Below are 19,039 nucleotides of genomic sequence, written 5' to 3'. Positions count from 1 at the left end.
GACCGACCGAATTATTTCGGTTCGTTCAGTCCGGTAAAAAAAATGTTAATTTAGTTTTTCGGTCTATTCGGTTCGGTCCGGACCGAACCGACCGAATGCTCAGCCCTAGGTGTGTGTTTACTTCTTTTGAGAAATGGATCGAAATATTATTTTTGGAAATTATGATCTAAAATATCAATTCACAGCGAATTATGGCGTAGCGTTTTGAAAATAGGAGAAAACGCTAGTGGAGCGTTTTGTCCATTTTATTTTTTTAAACAAATACCCACCACGCTACATGATATATCATTTTGGGGTTGGAAACACCACTTAATGTTACGTTTTCAATAATTATTTTTAATTAAATTTTAATTATGTACCTTAATTTAACAATTTTTATTTTTTTAAGGTTCAATAATCTCCTTTTGGGTTTTAGAAATATTAAAAAATTGAATATAATTTAATATTTTTTAACATTTTGGAATTCACCAATTCCCTTTCGGATTTTAGAAATATTTAAAAAAGAAATTAATAAATATTACACTGATTTAGGATTTAAACCCTAGAGACTAAAGACCGTAAGTCCTAGTCCCTAAATCCTAATTTAAATCCCTAGAAATCAAAAATCTAAACTTTAAAAAATAATTTTAAAATTTGAGGATATAATTTAGTTTAATAATTTTTAACATTTTATGGTTCACCAATTCCCTTTTGGATATTAGAAACAATTTTATTATTATTATTATTATTTTAGGGTTTAACAATGTTTTAATTTTTTTTATCGTAGGTAACCCGCAGCCGCTACCCTTCGGGTGCGTACCGGGTAAACCCTACGAGTTCATGCAATAGCCTGCAAATCACGTGAACTAAGGCAAACCGCATTTAAGCGACATGCTCTGACTTATGAGACATAATCATAAATTCTCCTCCCATGAGATTCGAACCTGTGACCAAGAGAATAGTTATCCCCTTTTTAAACAATCGAACCAACCCTTGCGGACAAACAATGTTTTATTTGGATTTTTTTTTAAATATGTAAAATGATAGATGAATTAGTGTTTTGGGCCAAAACACTACATCAAAAACGTTACATCATACCATCTCACGATTTGCACCCTAAAAGAAAAAGAAAAAGGGTAGAATGATCATAAGTTAGATGACGTAGCGTTTTGGGTTTTTGCCCCAGCTCTACACGATGTAATATATTGAACTGATATTTTGGACCATAATTGAGATACGTGATGTTTTGGACCCCAAATTGACATTTAGGGCCTAAGAGCATCTCTAACGGTCTCTTAGTCCACTCTTCAAATATATTATAAAATATTGACTCTTAACAACTTAATTTGCATTCATCTCTGACAAAACTTTTTATATTTACTCTTTAAATAATATTTTAATATTAAAATATCTTTATTTAATAGAAGTACAATACAAAGTGGAGAGAGAAAGTGAGTGGTTGAATTACTTTATAATAAAATATAAGTTAAGAACAAGTGGTTGAATCTTAAAAGAGAGGAGAGACAGAAGTTTTAAATAGCCTCTAAGAGTCTTTTGCAGTTTTAACAATACTCTTTATTTTTACACTTAAGAGTTTGTTTAAAGAGCTTGTTGGAGATGTTCTAACACCCTTTATTGTTAGTGTTGATTTTCATTTAATGAATTACTTGAATATGAGATTGCATTTATAGTCGATAACTCAAATGAGTCGTAATCAAGCGGGCAGGGGAGGAACAAGGGGGGATCGAAGGGAGCCCCGGTCCCCGCCAACTGTGGAATAACCCCAAAATTTTAATATAAAATTTTAAAATTTACTATCAAAATTTTTTTTGGTCCCCCTAAATTTAAAAAAAAATTGAAATTGAGAATTGATTATACAAAATTTTATTGATTTTGTTAATTATTTCATTCAAAATAATATTGATTAGATGGAAATCATGAAATTTGTTCATTAATCTTAATAATTAATAAATAAACATATAAGATAAAGATAGTACAATTTGAAACAAAAAAAAAAGATGCCTAAAGTCTAAAAACAGAATATATTTGTTCAGTTGTTCTGCTCCGGTCCCAAAACCCCCAATACACGCTATACATAAGAGTTACAAAATTACAATCCCTAATATCATCTCTCTTTATCTACTATACCTTTGCTTCTAATCCGTAAATATGAGTAAGAGAAAAGAGATTACATCATATTTTTAACCCAAGAATAAGCAAACAACTACTTGTGAAGATGAAAAACCTTCTGCCGCCTCAATTGAAGTCACTGGAGATGGAGTTGAGCCTCTGATTTTTGGTGGGATAAACAGAAACTCCGAGCAAAATCCTCAAAATTCAGAGATTGTTAATGAAGGTATTGATTCTGAGAACACTGATGAAATTATTGATTTCAATTCGTTTGATGTGCTTAAATCTCTTCGTCGAGAAGGAAAACAAAAGCAAATGGTGACAATGGAACATCATTACTGAGTAGAAATCTTTACAGCTGCCATAGATCAACAATTACAGGAGCTAAACAATAGATTCAGTGAACAAATGACGGAGCTTCTCATTTTAAGTGCATCACTAAATCCTAGGGATGATTACAGGTCTTTCAACATAAAGAACATTTGCAAGTTAGCTGAAAAGTTTTATCCAGAAGATTTTTTGGGAGATGAAAAAATCCATCTACAGTGTGAACTACAACATTATGGTTTAGATGTTCCGGTTCATCCAGATTTGAAGAATCTGTCTACTCTTGGTGATTTATGTCATGGATTGGTAACCACAGGGAATGCTGACATGTATCCATTAGTTGATAGACTATTAAGCCTTGTCTTGACTCTTTCGGCATCTACTGCAACATCTGAACGAACTTTTTCTGCTATGAAAATTGTGAAAACAAGTCTTCGCAATCGAATGGAAGATGAATTTCTTAGGGATTATTTGATAGTGTATATTGAAAAGGAGATTGCGGAGACCATTTCTGCCGAGGAGATCATTGATTCTTTTTATTTGATCAAAGAGAGGCGTGCACATCTCAAATAAATCGGTATGTTTTCTACTTTTATTTATTTTGGTCCCCCCATGTTGGATTACTGGTTTCGCCCCTGCAAGCGGGTACTTATAAATACTTGATTGTTTCTGCATAAAAGACTCACGATTTGGTTCATTTTATGTCTGTGACTCGATATTTTTATAGATGTAGTATGACTTTTCTTTATTAAATTATTATCATTTAATTTAAAAAAAGTATATGTCACTAAAGAATAAGTAAAGTTTATTTTTTTAAAAATCAGTCAATACTTGTTTGAAACAAGGTTGTGGGAGACTCTGGCCTGTGGGTATTGTTTACTGAATTTTTATTTTTAAAGTACATCTATGAGACTATGACTGTACTTGTATGAAGTGTTTCGACACAAAAAGATCATCTTGAATTGTTTTAAACACCTGTCGGCCTTATGAATTTTCCTTGCAAAATATAGAAATTTAATTTCACCAAAGTTTGGTATTTTGTTTTTAAGTTGTACCTAATTGTAAAATCGTATTTTTATAAAAGCTATTTTTTTTTTCAAAACACCCTATCATTTCAAAATAATTATTAAAAACATCTCTGCAAGAAAAAACAAATAATAGTAACCTACCCATTACACACACCAGAGCATCTTTTTTCTTGACAGCACACACACCAAAGTATCTGATTATCTGTAAATGAAATTGTGCTGATTTTCTGGGATTTCACAATGTGCAATAATAGTGGTATGGTTTTTACAGTGCATGATAGCATTAAAAGACACAACTGCTGTGCAGTGCAGTGCAGTGCAGTGCAGCAGATATGTACAGTGCATTATTGCTGGGCAAATATGCAGTCTTTGTTCCCACCTCAAGAATCAAGATGTGATCCAAAAGTTACCATAGCAGAGTACATGCTGTGGTCCCATTACCAAATGCCAAGCTAACAACTTCACACACACAAATAAATAACTTGGTACACATTTTAATTGTAACTGAAATTCTGTTCCAAGTCTTACCTAACTAATACTATAATAATTGGCACTACAACCTTTTTACAAAATTTCCATTTTCTTGAATGATTTACCCTACCTAGGCATTACTTAGATGATTTTTCACTATTTCCAACATTCAATTTCAGAGTCATGGTTCACTGTTGTGAGATATTACCTCTCCAAATTTCAAGAAGAGTTGAGCATCTGAGGTGCTCATGGAAGAGCAGTTTACCAAGTGAGGAGTCTTGAGATTTGCATACTCATCCATGTAACAGGGTACTTTGGCAGAGGGGGCTGGAGCTAGAGTTGCTGTTGATCCTTTCTTTGGCGATGTGGATGGTAATAGGCTATTAAGGACGCGGACAACTTCATGCATTGTAGGACGATCGGATGGTTGTTTTTTGCTGCATAGAAGAGCGAGTTGAAACACCTTTTTAACATCTCCGAGATCGGTGCATGTGTTGGATATTTCCGGATCAACAGTTTCCATGACGGTATTGTTAGCCGTCTTAGACAAGATCTGATACACAAAGGAAATAAAAATCAGGAGATCGAAAGTAAAGAAATCCAAATGTCAACAAAAACTTGTGAATTAGTGTAATGAGCAACCTCTGTAGAATATTAGAGATAGATAAATACATGAAAATCTAGCAATTTTTAAAATCTAGATTAAGTGGAAAAAATAATCACCACTGTTTATGCAAGGAAATATACATTGAATTTATACTAATAAAAATATTCTAATTGGCGCTAGATATAAAATCACCAACATGAAGTGAAGAAAAATTACTAACCAAGTGATGGAGGTTGGACTCATCATCCACGGCTTTCATTCCAGTCAACAGCTCAAGTAGCACAATCCCAAAGCTATAGACATCGGACTTCTCGGTCAATCGCGAAGTGCGAGCGTATTCTGGATCTATATAGCCAATGGTTCCCATTACATAAGTAGACGTGTGAGATTTTGATGTGCATAAAAATTTAGCAATGCCAAAGTCCGTCAGGTGGGCCTCATAGTCCTTATCCAAAAGAATGTTTGACGATTTTACATCCCTATGAATAATGCGAGGGCTGCAATCATGATGCAGATATGAAAGCCCTTGAGCAGCTCCCAGTGCTATTTTTAGACGGGTTTCCCAGTCAAGCCTTTTGCTCTTCGCAGGGCCTGATAAATAAAGGGAAAAATAAGTCAAAAAGGTACGTTTGTAAAGTGATTATCACCAACATCCATGCAAATGATATGTTTCTTATGAAGAAGCATACGGACCTTAACAAGTGAAACTTAAATGAACATATCGTTTTATAAGCATATACAGGTAGGAACACTCACCATGGAGAACATCCCAGAGACTACCATTTTCCATGTAGTCATAAAAAAGAAGGTTCCCTAACGGAGACAGAGAGTATCCTTGCAGGCTGACTAAGTTCCGATGTTTGATGCTCCCAACTGTCTCAAGCTCCGTTTCGAATTCCTTTAGGTACTGCGGATAGTGAGTATACAATTTCTTTACAGCCACAGGCCTGCAATTTTTGAGAACACATTTGTATACAGTGCTTGACGCACCATAACCAATCATGTACTTCTCACTGAGGCTCTCTGTCATCCTCATGATATCTTCATACTTGTGCAGTGCCATGTTCATGTGCAGGACTACAAGCTTTGGGGCTGAATATTTAACTGTTCATAAAAGAAATTTTAAGAATAGTTGGCTGTGACAATATTTAACCTTGACTATTTTTTGATACCAATCAAGTAAGCCTATCTAGAACAACTTTGACCACCAAAAGCATTTACAATTTATCTAATGATTAAGTTGCTAAGTGTATGTGTTATTCATATACGATATATTCCAAAAGATCGAGGATATACTTAGTTTAGACCCCTGGCCTTCAACAACACTTCTAGTGAAGACATATATTAGTTTACTACTAATAATCCAGAGCATTCATCTACCAACTATTTATTACCACCAAATAATTTTATATAATAAATTACCTGGTTTTATAAGCGTTCCATCCAACGAAGGCGCTGGATAATGTGGCATGCATGCTGCAACCAGTATCATGAGAAGAACCACCAGGGCACCCAGAGCAATCCCCAAAATAGCTGCTTTAGAAATTGTCACTGCATAATTGATGAATGCTGTTAAATTACGAACTTAGCGAGAAACTTGTACGTTCATCATTTATTCAGATATAGCAAATCTAAACGCATGTCTTTAGCTATATTATTATTTTATTGTTCATTAAATCTAGGACTTACCCACATGAGAGTGTTTATACATATGTCTAGTCATAACCCCAGCAACGTTACGTACCTGTCCTATTATTTCGTTTAATGATCCAAGTAAAATATATTATCAATGTGTTCTCCGCAATTCATTTGGGTAAGCCACATTGGAAACAGATCATATACCTTTTGATATGTAACGATAGGGAAAACGGAGATCTAGGAAATTATTTGGCTTAAAACAGAGAGAATACAGTCCTACTGAAAAACACAACAAGATTGACAAATAAATGAGCTAAGCCTGACCCCGGCCAGGAGATTGAGATGCATGGCAAGGAGCACTGAGCCAAGAGCCACATATATGTGGATTTCCTAGGAAACTGCAAACAATATTACATAAAGAAGTTATCGCAAAATTAAATATCCGCATATGTATCGAATGTTGATAATATCCGATACGATGACCCTTGTGGGGTACTGCTCCTTTTTAGTGTGGAAAAACAAATAAAACCATCAAACTTAACGAACCTATCGGGTGAAAACCCTGAGAAGTTATTTCCTTGAGAAATGTCCCCAGCTAGGTTATTAAAAGAAACATTTCTGCAAAAATGCAATTAGATCAGTTTGATCAGAGAATAACAGCATTAATTCTTTACATAAAATTTCCACTTACAGATTTGTAAGACTGAGACAGTTGACTAAAGACATCACATCTCCCGTTAGATTGTTGTATTCAAGTTTCCTGTCAAGTCAGTACGCTAATGTGAATCAGATATCATTGGCAGCACAATGGTCTTAGCACAATTTAAAAAACAAGGGTGTTAAAGCAGAAAACATTTGAAAGAGTTGTAATAAAAAATTAAACTTTAAATTTGCACCGGTTCTGAAATGTTAGCATAGCCAGAATAGACTTACAAACTGAATATGTTCTGTAGCTGGCCAAGTTCTTTAGGGATGGGACCAGACAGGTTATTGTGTGAAAGATCTCTACAATGAAGAACATTATAAATTAAAATTGAAATCTGAATCCGCAATATATATGATAAATTCACAATCATGCCATTTAAAAATCTCTTACATCTCCATGACACTCCTTAAATTACTGAACTCCACAGGAATCAGTCCAGTTAGATTGTTCTTGCTCAAATTCCTATCAACAACAAACGTGTGATTAGTGAAATATCTTGTTTTTTGTTCAGGAAATTTTTATAATTATGACTCGGAAAACTCACAGTTTCAGAAGATGTTCCAAATCACCTATTGGTGAAGGAATTGCACCAGTGATCCTATTGTTTGAGAGGTCCCTACACAAAATATCAGATACCAAATATAAACAATTTAAAGTTGCAACAAGTGATGCGTTAAGGAAATTTTATCACACAAAAGAAAAAAGGGAGAAAACTGAGGAAAAATCTGAACTTTATACTCACAATGTATCCAAATTACCGATACGGGATAGCTCTATTGGAATTGGTCCTTTAAGATTGTTGGACGAAAGATTCCTAGAGATGAAGAATAAATTGATCAAAGTTGATTTTACTAAAATAATTACTAAAAACAAAAATAAACATTAGGAGTGCATTTCAGATGTATTAACCTTATAATCAGTAACTATCCTTTACAATATAGAAGAGTTAAATTCTGTACTTAATACTTAACTATATAACTAAATTTTTTTCAGCAGTCTTAATTCATTTTTTGGAAAAAAAGGGTGCAATGCAGTAAAGATCAAAAACTATAGGGTTAGTTAGTAACTCACAGATATGTCATACTTTCGAGCCTTTCAAATGCAGAAGGTATGGTCCCATTTAGATTGTTCCCGAATACATTGCTGCCATTTACTCAAAGAGATTAATATAGCCATCATGTATTACTTTTAGAAAAGAATTATTGTTCTATAGCAGAATATAGTAACAGGACTACAAAAGAATACACTCACAAGCTATTAAGGTTAGTGCAAGAGCTAAGATTATCAGGTATGGGTCCTTCAAGGTGGTTGTTGGCAACATTTCTGCATCCATGTAGTACAATCATATTAATTAACAAGTTACTTGATTTAATAAAGCAAATTGCTTAACTAACCATGTAAAATAACAAAAAATTACAGGTCAAACAAATCTGTGAGCTGTCCAAGCGCTAGTGGAATATGACCAGAGAGCTGATTATCATTCAATTCCCTGCATTGATATCGATCCAATACATTCAAGTGAAAATGTGCTGTAAATAGTAGTACATGTTTTCAAAAAACCAAAATTACTCTTATTGTAAAAAAACGATATTTATTCTTATAAGTTATAACAAGGAATCCCTACAGATAGTGGAGCTTTGTCATATTTCCAAGCTCTGGAGGAATTGAACCATTAAGCTTGTTCCCATGCAGGTACCTACAATGTGAGACACAAAAAGTCTAGTAAGAATAAATATAGGCGCATAAAAAGGTCAAGTGTGTAACTAGAGTATTAAGGACAATCAGATTATTATCATAACAATTGTATAATTGATCACCACATGAATATGTCCTCATGTATTAAATATATGTTATGAAGAAAGCTAATATCAACTCGTAATTAAGATGTACTTACAGCTTCTCTGTGAAAGTCAAGTTCCCCAAAATGGAAGGTATTGGTCCACTCAACATGTTGCAGCTTAAATCCCTAATCAAGAAAATTTCCGGTAAGATTTTATGGGGATATTTCTTCACCTACAAATAACACATCAATGGTACAAGAAACCCTCGACTCCCAAGGCCAAATTCCCAATAAAAGCATCGTACTAAATTCTAGAAATGATTGCACTAAAATGTTCACACACCAATATTCTATTGTTAAGGCATAATTTGAAATCACTTACAAAACTGCAAGTGCCTGCATCAAGCCAATTACTGATGGAATACTTCCAGTTAGTTGATTTCCTTGCAAAGATCTGGTATGCATCAAGAATGCAATTAGCAATAATTTGAATAGAATGTACAGATATCAACACTTGTTTATAATTTAAAGTTGAAACTTACAATGTTGCTACTTGCAGAAACCCAATGTTAAATGGAATTTCCCCAGTCAATTTGTTATAAGAAAGATCTCTAGAAAAAGAAATAGAATACACATGTCTGAGTTCACTATGTCAAACATCACTCATAACTGAAAGTTGTTAGTTATTTAAAGGGGAGGTACATACAAGACCTGGAAGGCAGTGCAATTCCCTATGCTTTGAGGAATGGTACCGGTCAAACTATTGTTTCTTACATCACTGTAAATAATAATATGTAGAGAAAATTAGATACTAGAGTAATAAAAGATGCTCCACCAACTCCATAAAACCAAATCATAAGTTACTTACAAATACCACAAGCTTGTGAGCTGGCAGATGTCAGGAGAGAGTGATCCAACCAGATTGTTGCCTCGCAGACCTCTATGTAATTTGAACATCATAAAAATTACAATTTGATTTTCAAATTATAAAGAGTACATGAATCATATATCCTTTTAACTTACAAATACTGCAGCACTTCATTCCAGTATATCAGTCTTGGTATTTCTCCGCTCAACTTATTTTGTGCCAGGTCCCTAATTTGAAACCAAAACACATCAGGGATTGTGACGACAAGGATTTCTAAGTGAGTATATAAGAGATATCAATTTACTTACAGAATTTTTAGGTTTGGAATCTGAGACAAAGTTGAAGGAATTGGTCCAATCAAATTATTGTTTTTCAGAACCCTGAAATTTCATTTAATAACCGTTAATCATAACATTAACAGCTCGTTACAATCTAGAACAAAGCTATAGGAAATGTGTTAGGTGAATAAACGTACAGGCTTTCCAGCTGCTTCAACTTTGATATTGAAAATGGTATGTCACCATATAATTCATTGAAGGACAAGTCCCTAGTGCAATGTGATAAAGTTGGAATTAAGCATCACAACCAACACATGAAGAAAATAATACTCCGTAATAAGAGAAAAAGTCATGGATGGAGTCAACATTACATTTTACACATGTATCAAACAATTTTAAGTAAATCATTCTACTAGAATAATTACAAAGAAGAGAACACCAATGTATAGCTTACAAATTTTGCAAGGCCACACAATCACCAATCTCATCAGGGATTTGCCCGGAAATCCGATTTTCCCTCATATCTCTGCTCACATGTTAATAAAGAAATTATTGTCTAAATTAACACATGTAACATATGTACAAAACATATAAACAGTATTTTAACAAACAACAAAAGTAGTTGCATGGAGCATTTGAAACTGTACATGGAAAGCAAGCTTGTAAGATCTCCAATAGCAGTTGAAATTTCCCCATCAAGATTCAAGCTGGAGAGATTACTACATTGTTTCAACACAATCCACCAAAAAGGTCAAAACAATACCATACTAAAAACATTCATAAAATGAGTTTCCCAAAAGAAAAAACATCACTAAAGCATGCAAGTTTAACAAGTTAGGCAAGTATACAAACATAGATAAACATATACATACATAAAGCAAGGATAAGAGTGTTGGAAAAGAAAAGACATACAGTGCAACAACATTGAAGGTGACATTGTCACAAGTAACTCCTCTCCATCCACAATAATCTGAAGATGGTGAATCTCTCCAGTCATACAATATATTATCCACATCTCTAAATGACTTCTTTATTTCCAACAGTGTTGCCCCTTTTTGAAACATCACATATTTAAACAAATAAGTACTTATAAAACCACATTCTTTAATTTCAAACACAAATCACATGTAAAACATGACCAACTAAAAATGACAAAAAAATTATATGGGCTTATAAATCAAAATATAAACAAGAACTTTAGAACAAAGTGTCACCTTGGTCTGATTCTGAAGAAGCTAATGCAAACCAGAAGAATGGAAGCACAAGAACAAACAAGGGCATAATCAATAACTGATCTTTTCTTGTTTTTGAGCTTACCCAGATGAAAAATGCCATAGCTAGAGCTGAAAAACACTAGAATTTTTTTTAAAGATTCTTGAAAAATCTAAACTTTGAATAGAAGCTTTGATTTATCATAGCTTATATGAGTGTGTAGTTCAAAAGGGTGTGCATAAAATAGGTATTTTTAGTCAATGACATAGAAAGATTGAAATAATGTTAGCTAAATTTAGAGGGGGTTTGAGTGTTTTCTTTTTTCACCTTGAAAAAAGTGAAGGTATGTTAAGTTACAGAGAATGGGTAATGGTGAAAGAGATGGAACTGTGAAAGAAACAGAGAGAGGGAGTGGAGAGAGAGAGAGCCAAAGAGGGAGTGGAGAGACACAGAGAGAGATGGAAAGAGAGAGATATTTGGGAGAGATTTGGGAGAGAGATAGGGAGAGAGAGAGAGAGAGAGAGGATGGGTTGTGTGTATTATTCGATGAAGAAAAAGGATGAAAGATGGTACAGGGCTAGCTTGTTCTGAGCAGAAACAGATGTAGTTATGCAGAAGTAGGCAGTGCTTTTACACAGCTATAATTATGTAAGTATATGTGTATGTATATGACATGTCCTTTTACATTTTGACAGAACTTTGAAACTAATGCATATATATCTCTCATTATTCACTAGCTGCATGTCTCTTTATCACAGAGAGAGAAAATTATAGACAGGGGAGAGAGAGAGAGACTACTGATGCGGAGGACTTAAGGGACTGTTTGGATCAACTTTCAAGATTTCCGAGACACAGGAACACTCCCCTATTAAACTGTTTTACAAAAAACTACACTTTTGATGCTTCGATAATTTTTAAAATTTAGCACGGTTAAATGATGTTATTTTTCGGTGTTCTAAAAATTGATTCACTTAAACTGAGTATTAGCATAAGTATTCGGAACTCAGAAAATAACTAATTCGAATTTAAGCCGATTTCTGATAAGATATTTCAAAAATTGATCGATTACTTGAATTTTAAGATGTGACAAATTAAAAAAAGTTTGGAGTTTTATAACCTTGTATTTTACATACATTATTAAGATTGAAGGTTGTATGTTGAAGTTGAATGGAGTAAACCACTCATATTATCTCACCCATAATGATAATAAAATTAGAGAAATGTTATTTTCAGAGTTTTTTTTTAATTTCCACATCAAATGAAGCATGAAAAGACAAAACTGACCCATGCATATATAACAACAGCAAAAGAAAAAAATTATGTGAGTGATAATTTCGTTTTTTCATATTTTTTCAGCTCTGAAAATAAAAAAATTGCTCAGGAATAATTTTCTTAAGTAGAAAAACAGAAATGCTGGAGTTTTTGTAGAAAGAGGGGCAATGTCATGACAAGAATATCCAACTAACTCCTATGTGAACCTAGAGATGGAGATAAATTAATGTACAAACCTCATGTCAATAAACTAAGAGTTTTAATTTCCGAACCAACATAAAACCGTATCTTTACTGCCTCTCTATATACGTAGTTTTTAGTTCAAACGAGAACTAGAACATACGGTGAAAATAAAAGGTTTTCTGGTCACATAAAAGTAGGGATGGACATCATCCACCCCGTCCCTATGTGTCCCGAACCTCACTCGATTCCGATTTGATCCCCTCCCAAATTGGAGGGTGGTGGTCTTATATGTCACTTTGACATAAAAAATGACCCAAATTGTCATTTCCGAAAATAAATACCTTATCTGTCACTTCTTAATAAAACTTCGTGTTCCGTTTTGATTTTTTTTTAAAGGTAAAACGGAATTTCGTCCCCCGTTTTGTGTTTTTAAAAAAATTATTACTAAATACTATTAAGATACTGTTTATATTATTTGTTAATGTTTGTTTTTTAAATGACTGTAAAACGGAACACGAAATAACGTTTTATATTATTTAATTTTTGAAATTTTTAAATACTGGAAAAACGGCACATGAAGATCCATTATGTTTTAAACAGATAAAACGGGGTATAAAATTACGTTTTATTTCAATTGTTTTTTGAAAGAGGTAAAACGATGTATAAAATTACGTTTTATATCATTTGTTTTTTAAAAGAGGTAAAGCGGAAGACGAACACGACCGGTTTGCTTTATATACATCAAAACGTAGTTTAATGTCCCGTTTTGCATGTTGAACTTCAGTAGCTTCTGTTCTTTTCAGCAGCTACTGGAATTTTTTAAAATTTTTACTAAAATACATCAAAACATTATAAAAACTTGCTATTTCATGGAATTAAACCATATAATTAAATTGACAATAAAAAAACACGCAAATACATTAAAATAAGTAATAAAAATCTTCAAATTCAATACAATTTTTTAGGCAACATTATTACTAAACAAATCACTAAAATAACTCATTTTTTCCCCTTGGGTGCTTGAAAATCCATCGCATTTTGATACCTCGTCGACTTCCTTCTTCCTTTCTTTTTCTCAACATCTTTGTCATGTATCACGGTTGGAAAATTAATACTCGTCGGCCAACGAGAATCTCCTTTGCTCGGAATGGGTTTGAAAACACCATTGTAAACCATCGATACATTGTCTAACCTATAGATTTCGTCAACCAACGATTCATGACTCAATTTCAAATGCGCGCAACATGCTATAACATGAGAACAAGGAATACGATACGTTTGCCATTTCCCACAAGAACACAAGTACTCGGGAATCCCAACGGTATGCTTATTCCCCCCCCTTTGGTCAACCTTTCTAGTGACTACTTCAAACAACAATAAATTTCGACCATAAACTTTAACACTATGACCCCTAGCACGCACAATTGACCGACTCAACCTCTTGCTTACATGATTAGCAAACAATCGACCTTTAGATAATTCGGTTGTAATTTCCAAACGCCTTTCATTAAAATATTTAACCGTTTTCAAAAATAGTGCTATAACCAATGAACTAATCAGGAGTTTTCTAGCATCAAGGATCGCGTTCAAAAATAGGTATTCTATCTCTTTATACTAGTATAAAGAGATAGAATAGCTCTAAGCTCCCACGATCTTCCATCTCATCCTCCTTAAAAACCCAATCAACCTTGGTTCCCACATTAAAACATTGCAACGCTTCCATCAAAAAGAGGAGATCTTCTAATGAACCTTCCCAAGAACCATGTTTTTCATCCATTGCTAGCTTTTTCGCATCTCTAATCTTCTTTCTTCCCGGTTGGTAACCAAAAATACTTTTCACCGTGGCCATCAACACTTTTTCCTTAACCATGGGATCGACACCGATTTGATCCTTAACTAGTTCAAGAATATCATGAGATGTCAAATTAGGATGGTCTTGAGTAACGGTGGTGTGCAAACATGTGTGTGGTCCCGAAGTTTCCATAATTTGAAATTTTCCAAGTGATTTTCGCAACCTAGCTTTTAAACTCCATTCACAACCATTATCCTTATCCTTACAAATAATAATCCAATACACATCACTTGATCTAACCACCTTAATCTCTTGATGATTCCGGATATGAAAATCTCTAACCGTATGCATCAACACTTTTTTTTGAGTCGAATATCATCCCCTCCATCAACTCTATTGGCTCCAATATCTCCTCCCGTGTAATCAAAGTTGAATCAACAACATCATAAGCATCCAAACTTCTACTACTAACCGTATCACCACCAACATACATACTACTAGTAGTTTGACAATCAAAACCCCTACAACCACTCCTCTCGGAAACACTCGAACTAGTTTCCACAACTTTCGTACTCGTTTCAATCAATGGATAAGTTAATTTTTTTTGTAAATAAATTTCAACAAAGAAAGGAGGTCCATTCGAAACAATAATTCCAAATATCATCATCATCAACCGGAATATTACCAAATTTCATATCATTGAAATTTTTCCATCGATAACACAACTTAAAATCATACAAACTCTTATCAATTTTCAATTTCAAAAATAATACGTCGCACAAATTATTAAAATTCATACTAGAATCGAGTCTTACTTGCTTAGAAACCGGTTTATCATATACGTAACCCTCTATTTGAGTTTGTCGTATATTACCATCGGTATAAATCTACGCAATCACCGTCACTGATTGTGCTCCAGATCCCGAACCCGAAGCCATTAATAAATCTGTAAGAATTTTATTAAATATTTATATATATATAATTTTATCTTGATATTTGAATTTTAGGTTTGCAAAGTAAGAAGCAGGAGACAGTTGTGTTTGCAAAGTGAGAGACACAGCAGACTGTTGTGTGCGCCTGTTATGTGTACAAATAACATGCAAAACGGAACTTCATCCCCCGTTCTGCCATTTATTTATTTTTAATTATGAAACAGAAAACATGACATTAAGGAATGTTTTATTGTTTTTAAAAATAAATAAAACGGCACACGATGAGTCGTTACTGTCTGTTTTTTAAATGATGGTAAAATGGAACACGAAATTTTGTTTTATATTATTTAATTTTTAAAATTTCTAAATAGTGCAAAAACGGTACACGAAGACCCGTTGTGTATTTAAACAGACTAAACGGGTTATAAAATATCGTTTCATTTCATTTTTATTTAAAATAGGTAAAACGGAGGACGATTACCCATTTTGCTTTATATACATCAAAACGTTTTTTAGTGTCCCGTTTTGCTTCTACTGAATTTTAATGTGCTTTTTAAACATATGTCAAATGCCCTGTTTTGTAAAAAAAAAAGTTCTTAACCAACAAATATTAAAACTAAAAATAAAAATCTTAATACAACTATACCAATAACACAACCAACAAAATTTAATACAAACAGAATAAAAAATAAACTAAAATCAATATAAAGTTTGAGCCAAATAAACAACACAGTATCTCCAAGACTTTTTTTTATAAAATTTCAAAAGCAAAGTCCTACAAATAGTGAAAATAAGCACAAACAACTACATCATCTGCATTTTTCAATATCCGCATAGAGGCTATGATCCATAATCTAGTCCATCATCTGCATAAAAAATGAATTTTATAAATATACAGTATAAAATAGAAATTACATTTGACAAGTAACACATACTTAAACAGTTAAAGTTATAATTAAAATGCATAAACATAAACAATTAAACACACACACACTTAAGAACTTAAAGTTAAGCTTACTCTCATTTCTTCGCGCACTTCTGCCCATCTGTTCCACAGTTTGGAGGATTAGCAGTTCCCTTTGAACGCCGTTGACCCTGAGAAGTATAGAAATGACCATACTTCCCGGGACGGTCCTGGGAACTCTGGTCCTGGGAACTCTGGTCCTGGGTACTCTGGTCCTGGGTACTCAGTGAAGAAGTGGCATCTGTACCGGCATCAGGATCAGTAGGAGGTGTAGGTGTAAGATGGAGACTGAATGATGGAATAGAGAAATCCATAGATACATGCTCAGTAGGTCGGTGAGAACGATGCAGAGGAGGAGGCTGCTCGGTGGAAGGATCCTCGGTACGAGGCTGCTCTATGGAAGGGTCCTCGGTACGAGGCTGCTCGGGAGTAGGAGTCAAGCCAAGATCAAAAAGAGGAACATATCCATACCTATCCAGAATCTGAGGATCATGCTGGACGCGACTAGATGATCCTGACACATGAACAAAAATAGTATGAGCAACAGAATCATGTACATGACGATCTCTATCATCGCCAAGATCCGTAGCCATAGGATCAGTACGAGCATGAGTAGATGACCCGGGCACATCATGAGAATCAAAATTTCATGGAATACCATTAGCTCCAAGCTCTACAACAACAGGATCATCGTCAATCAAAACCCTAGCTCGCCTACCACCAGCAGCTCGTCTACCGCCGCGTCTACCTCGACGGGCCGGTTGCTGCCTCTCCTCCAACTGCCTAGCTCTACGAACCTCCACAGGCATCTCATCAAAACCATGTAATGTGTAGGCTCTGACAAAATCACAACACTGGTCAGCATAACGATAAACATCAGGAAGAACATCCTGTGTCCGCTCAGATATCTGCCTGAACATAAGATCCTGAAAAAATAAACAAAGAAAAGACACACATGTTACAAGATTCTTGTATGAAAGAAAGAAACTACTAAAGCATTTGTAATGAAACTACGAAAGCAAAACAACCTATTCAATAAATTAAATGAACAAGAAGAAAACTTACAATGCGATAATTAAATGCACCAACACGTGAAATGAATCTAACAGTCCTCTCCAAATACCAAGGATGGTACTCAGACACTGAATTATCGACAACAATCGCATCTCCAACAAACAAATGATCTAAACGATGCGCCCATATAGATGTGCTAGCTGCATATTTCTGAATCCATCTGATTTTGTCATTGCCCCTCAAGTTTGTACTATGCTCTGCCTCCGAGTAAACAACATCAAATGATATAGTCTGCACGAGCCCAAACTGTATAGCAACTCTATCAGGGCAGTGAAGCTCGACTATGAAAATACACATCAAAGGCCCGCAGTAGCGCCAAATACGCTCACCAGTGAAACAAAATGCAGGAAGCTCAGAAATGACATCATCAGAGTATGACTGTCATATAAACTGAGATGGTCCAAGCCCATCCAATAGTGTCCGAATAGCTGAAAGGGTACGACCACCCGTACTAGTGCAGGAATGACCATGAAGCCACATATAACGATATTACTATAAACAGTCAGTTTCATATTTAAATTTAAAGTCCGTATCATATCAAGTTCATTTAAAGGCTTCTAAAACCCAATATGGGGATTAATGAACCCTAAAACATTAAAAAGTGTTAAGTTCTAACCTAATAGGAAAATAAATTCTGGTTTCTAGGGTTTAGGGCCCTAAACCCTAGCAACATGTAGGGTTCCCCTAAACCAGGGAACATAAGCCCTAACCCGTTAAATATCATATCAACTACATTTAAACGTTAACTCATTCCATATCATATCAAGTTCATTTAAACGCTTCTAAAACCCAATCGTTCAATATCATATTAAGCCCATTTAAACGCTTCTAAAACCCAGTTTGGGGATTAATAAACCCTAATATATTAAAAAGTGATAAATTCTAATCTAACATGAAAATAAAGTATAACCCTAAACCCTAACCGTCCCGTAACATATGAAGTTCTTTTAAATGACCTAAAACACAAACAAATTAATACATGCTAAGTACCTCAGTCCACGTGGAGCTGCAACCTGACCCTCCCAGAAATGAGCATCAAACAAGGTAGAAGAGGTGCGAATGGGAGCAAGAGTGGGCAATCTCTCCCACGCCCATAACTGCAATAATAGCAGACAACCAGCTACCTCATCAACGTCCTTCCTGCTTGTCTTGCATAACTCCCTATACAAATATGCAAGAACTGCAGCACCCCAGGCATAATCTCCGCATTTGTCTAGATCACGAATGAAATGTAGAAATATGGGATGTAAGAGACCTCTTGAATGATCAGTGAAGAGTACACCACCAAACAGATGAGGAAGATAACACAAGACCTGAAAGCGAATATCATTTGCTGATGCATCCTGCGGTAAACGTGCTGGAGCACATGAAGCAATAAAGAACAATCGAACTCTGGATCCATTAATGTCTCGCTTCGGATCGGGATCTCTACCAAAAAGCTCAGCAACATAAGAATGCCAACTCATATCAGGGCCAGGGTGACATCAGAAATAACAACATCACCATCAACAGGAAGCCCTGAAAGAAAACCTACATCATGTAGAGTAATAGTAACCTCTCCCATAGGCAAGTGAAAGGTATTAGGGCTGAGCAGAAAAACCGAAACGAAACTGAAATCGAACCGAAACCGATAAAAACCGGTTAAAACCAGACTGAGTAAAACCGAACCGAATTAAAACCGAGAAACCGATAAACCGAACCGTTACTAGCGGTCTGGTTGCGGTTTCGGAGTTAAACTGAACCGAAAAAACCAAAACTGAACCGATTATCACTATATATTAATAAATAATAATATATA

General features: G+C 34.6%; 3 protein-coding genes across 3 annotated transcripts; 1 reads left to right on the top strand and 2 right to left on the bottom strand.

Annotated features, from left to right (window-relative positions):
* The first annotated feature begins 2,517 nt into the window (after positions 1-2,517).
* Positions 2,518-3,009, top strand: LOC141673293 (uncharacterized). The gene has a single exon (XM_074480029.1). The coding sequence runs from the start codon at positions 2,518-2,520 to the stop codon at positions 3,007-3,009; it is 492 nt and encodes a 163-aa protein (XP_074336130.1).
* A 908-nt stretch (positions 3,010-3,917) lies between these two features.
* On the bottom strand, positions 3,918-11,723 carry LOC141672208 (LRR receptor-like serine/threonine-protein kinase ER1). The gene is made up of 27 exons (XM_074478746.1): positions 11,027-11,723; positions 10,725-10,863; positions 10,460-10,531; positions 10,267-10,338; positions 10,010-10,081; positions 9,843-9,914; positions 9,690-9,761; positions 9,535-9,606; positions 9,373-9,444; positions 9,209-9,277; positions 9,049-9,120; positions 8,781-8,852; positions 8,511-8,582; positions 8,304-8,375; positions 8,138-8,209; positions 7,958-8,029; positions 7,629-7,700; positions 7,431-7,502; positions 7,277-7,348; positions 7,114-7,185; positions 6,872-6,940; positions 6,727-6,798; positions 6,505-6,578; positions 5,965-6,093; positions 5,299-5,646; positions 4,763-5,133; positions 3,918-4,488 (listed from the first exon to the last, which is right to left on the bottom strand). Exons 1-27 carry the CDS (start codon positions 11,145-11,147, stop codon positions 4,117-4,119), a joined length of 2,988 nt encoding a protein of 995 aa, XP_074334847.1. The 5' UTR covers positions 11,148-11,723; the 3' UTR covers positions 3,918-4,116.
* A 5,091-nt stretch (positions 11,724-16,814) lies between these two features.
* On the bottom strand, positions 16,815-18,707 carry LOC141673292 (serine/threonine-protein phosphatase 7 long form homolog). The gene is made up of 4 exons (XM_074480028.1): positions 18,232-18,707; positions 17,709-17,733; positions 17,233-17,619; positions 16,815-17,093 (listed from the first exon to the last, which is right to left on the bottom strand). The coding sequence occupies exons 1-4, from the start codon at positions 18,705-18,707 to the stop codon at positions 16,815-16,817; spliced, it is 1,167 nt and encodes a 388-aa protein (XP_074336129.1).
* Positions 18,708-19,039: the final 332 nt, after the last annotated feature.

The sequence above is a fragment of the Apium graveolens genome, chromosome 7, assembly GCF_009905375.1.
Source record: "Apium graveolens cultivar Ventura chromosome 7, ASM990537v1, whole genome shotgun sequence".
Classification (NCBI taxonomy): Eukaryota; Viridiplantae; Streptophyta; class Magnoliopsida; order Apiales; family Apiaceae; genus Apium; species Apium graveolens.
Note: the sequence above shows the minus strand (reverse complement) of the source record. Positions and strands in the feature narration are given on the sequence as shown.

What these genes read in the sequence shown, in the direction of transcription:
- LOC141673293 (XM_074480029.1), top strand. Translation starts at nt 2,518, where the DNA reads ATGACGGAGCTTCTCATTTTAAGTGCATCACTAAATCCTAGGGATGAT.
- LOC141672208 (XM_074478746.1), bottom strand. Translation starts at nt 11,147, where the DNA reads ATGGCATTTTTCATCTGGGTAAGCTCAAAAACAAGAAAAGATCAGTTA. An exon ending in AATGAAGTGCTGCAGTATTT is followed by an intron (nt 9,607 to 9,689) that starts GTAAGTTAAAAG and finishes CAAATTACATAG; the next exon opens with AGGTCTGCGAGGCAACAATC. An exon ending in TTGGAACATCTTCTGAAACT is followed by an intron (nt 7,349 to 7,430) that starts GTGAGTTTTCCG and finishes TGTTGTTGATAG; the next exon opens with GAATTTGAGCAAGAACAATC.
- LOC141673292 (XM_074480028.1), bottom strand. Translation starts at nt 18,707, where the DNA reads ATGAGTTGGCATTCTTATGTTGCTGAGCTTTTTGGTAGAGATCCCGAT. An exon ending in TCGTTATATGTGGCTTCATG is followed by an intron (nt 17,620 to 17,708) that starts GTCATTCCTGCA and finishes TTTATATGACAG; the next exon opens with TCATACTCTGATGATGTCAT. An exon ending in GTGCATTTAATTATCGCATT is followed by an intron (nt 17,094 to 17,232) that starts GTAAGTTTTCTT and finishes TTATTTTTTCAG; the next exon opens with GATCTTATGTTCAGGCAGAT.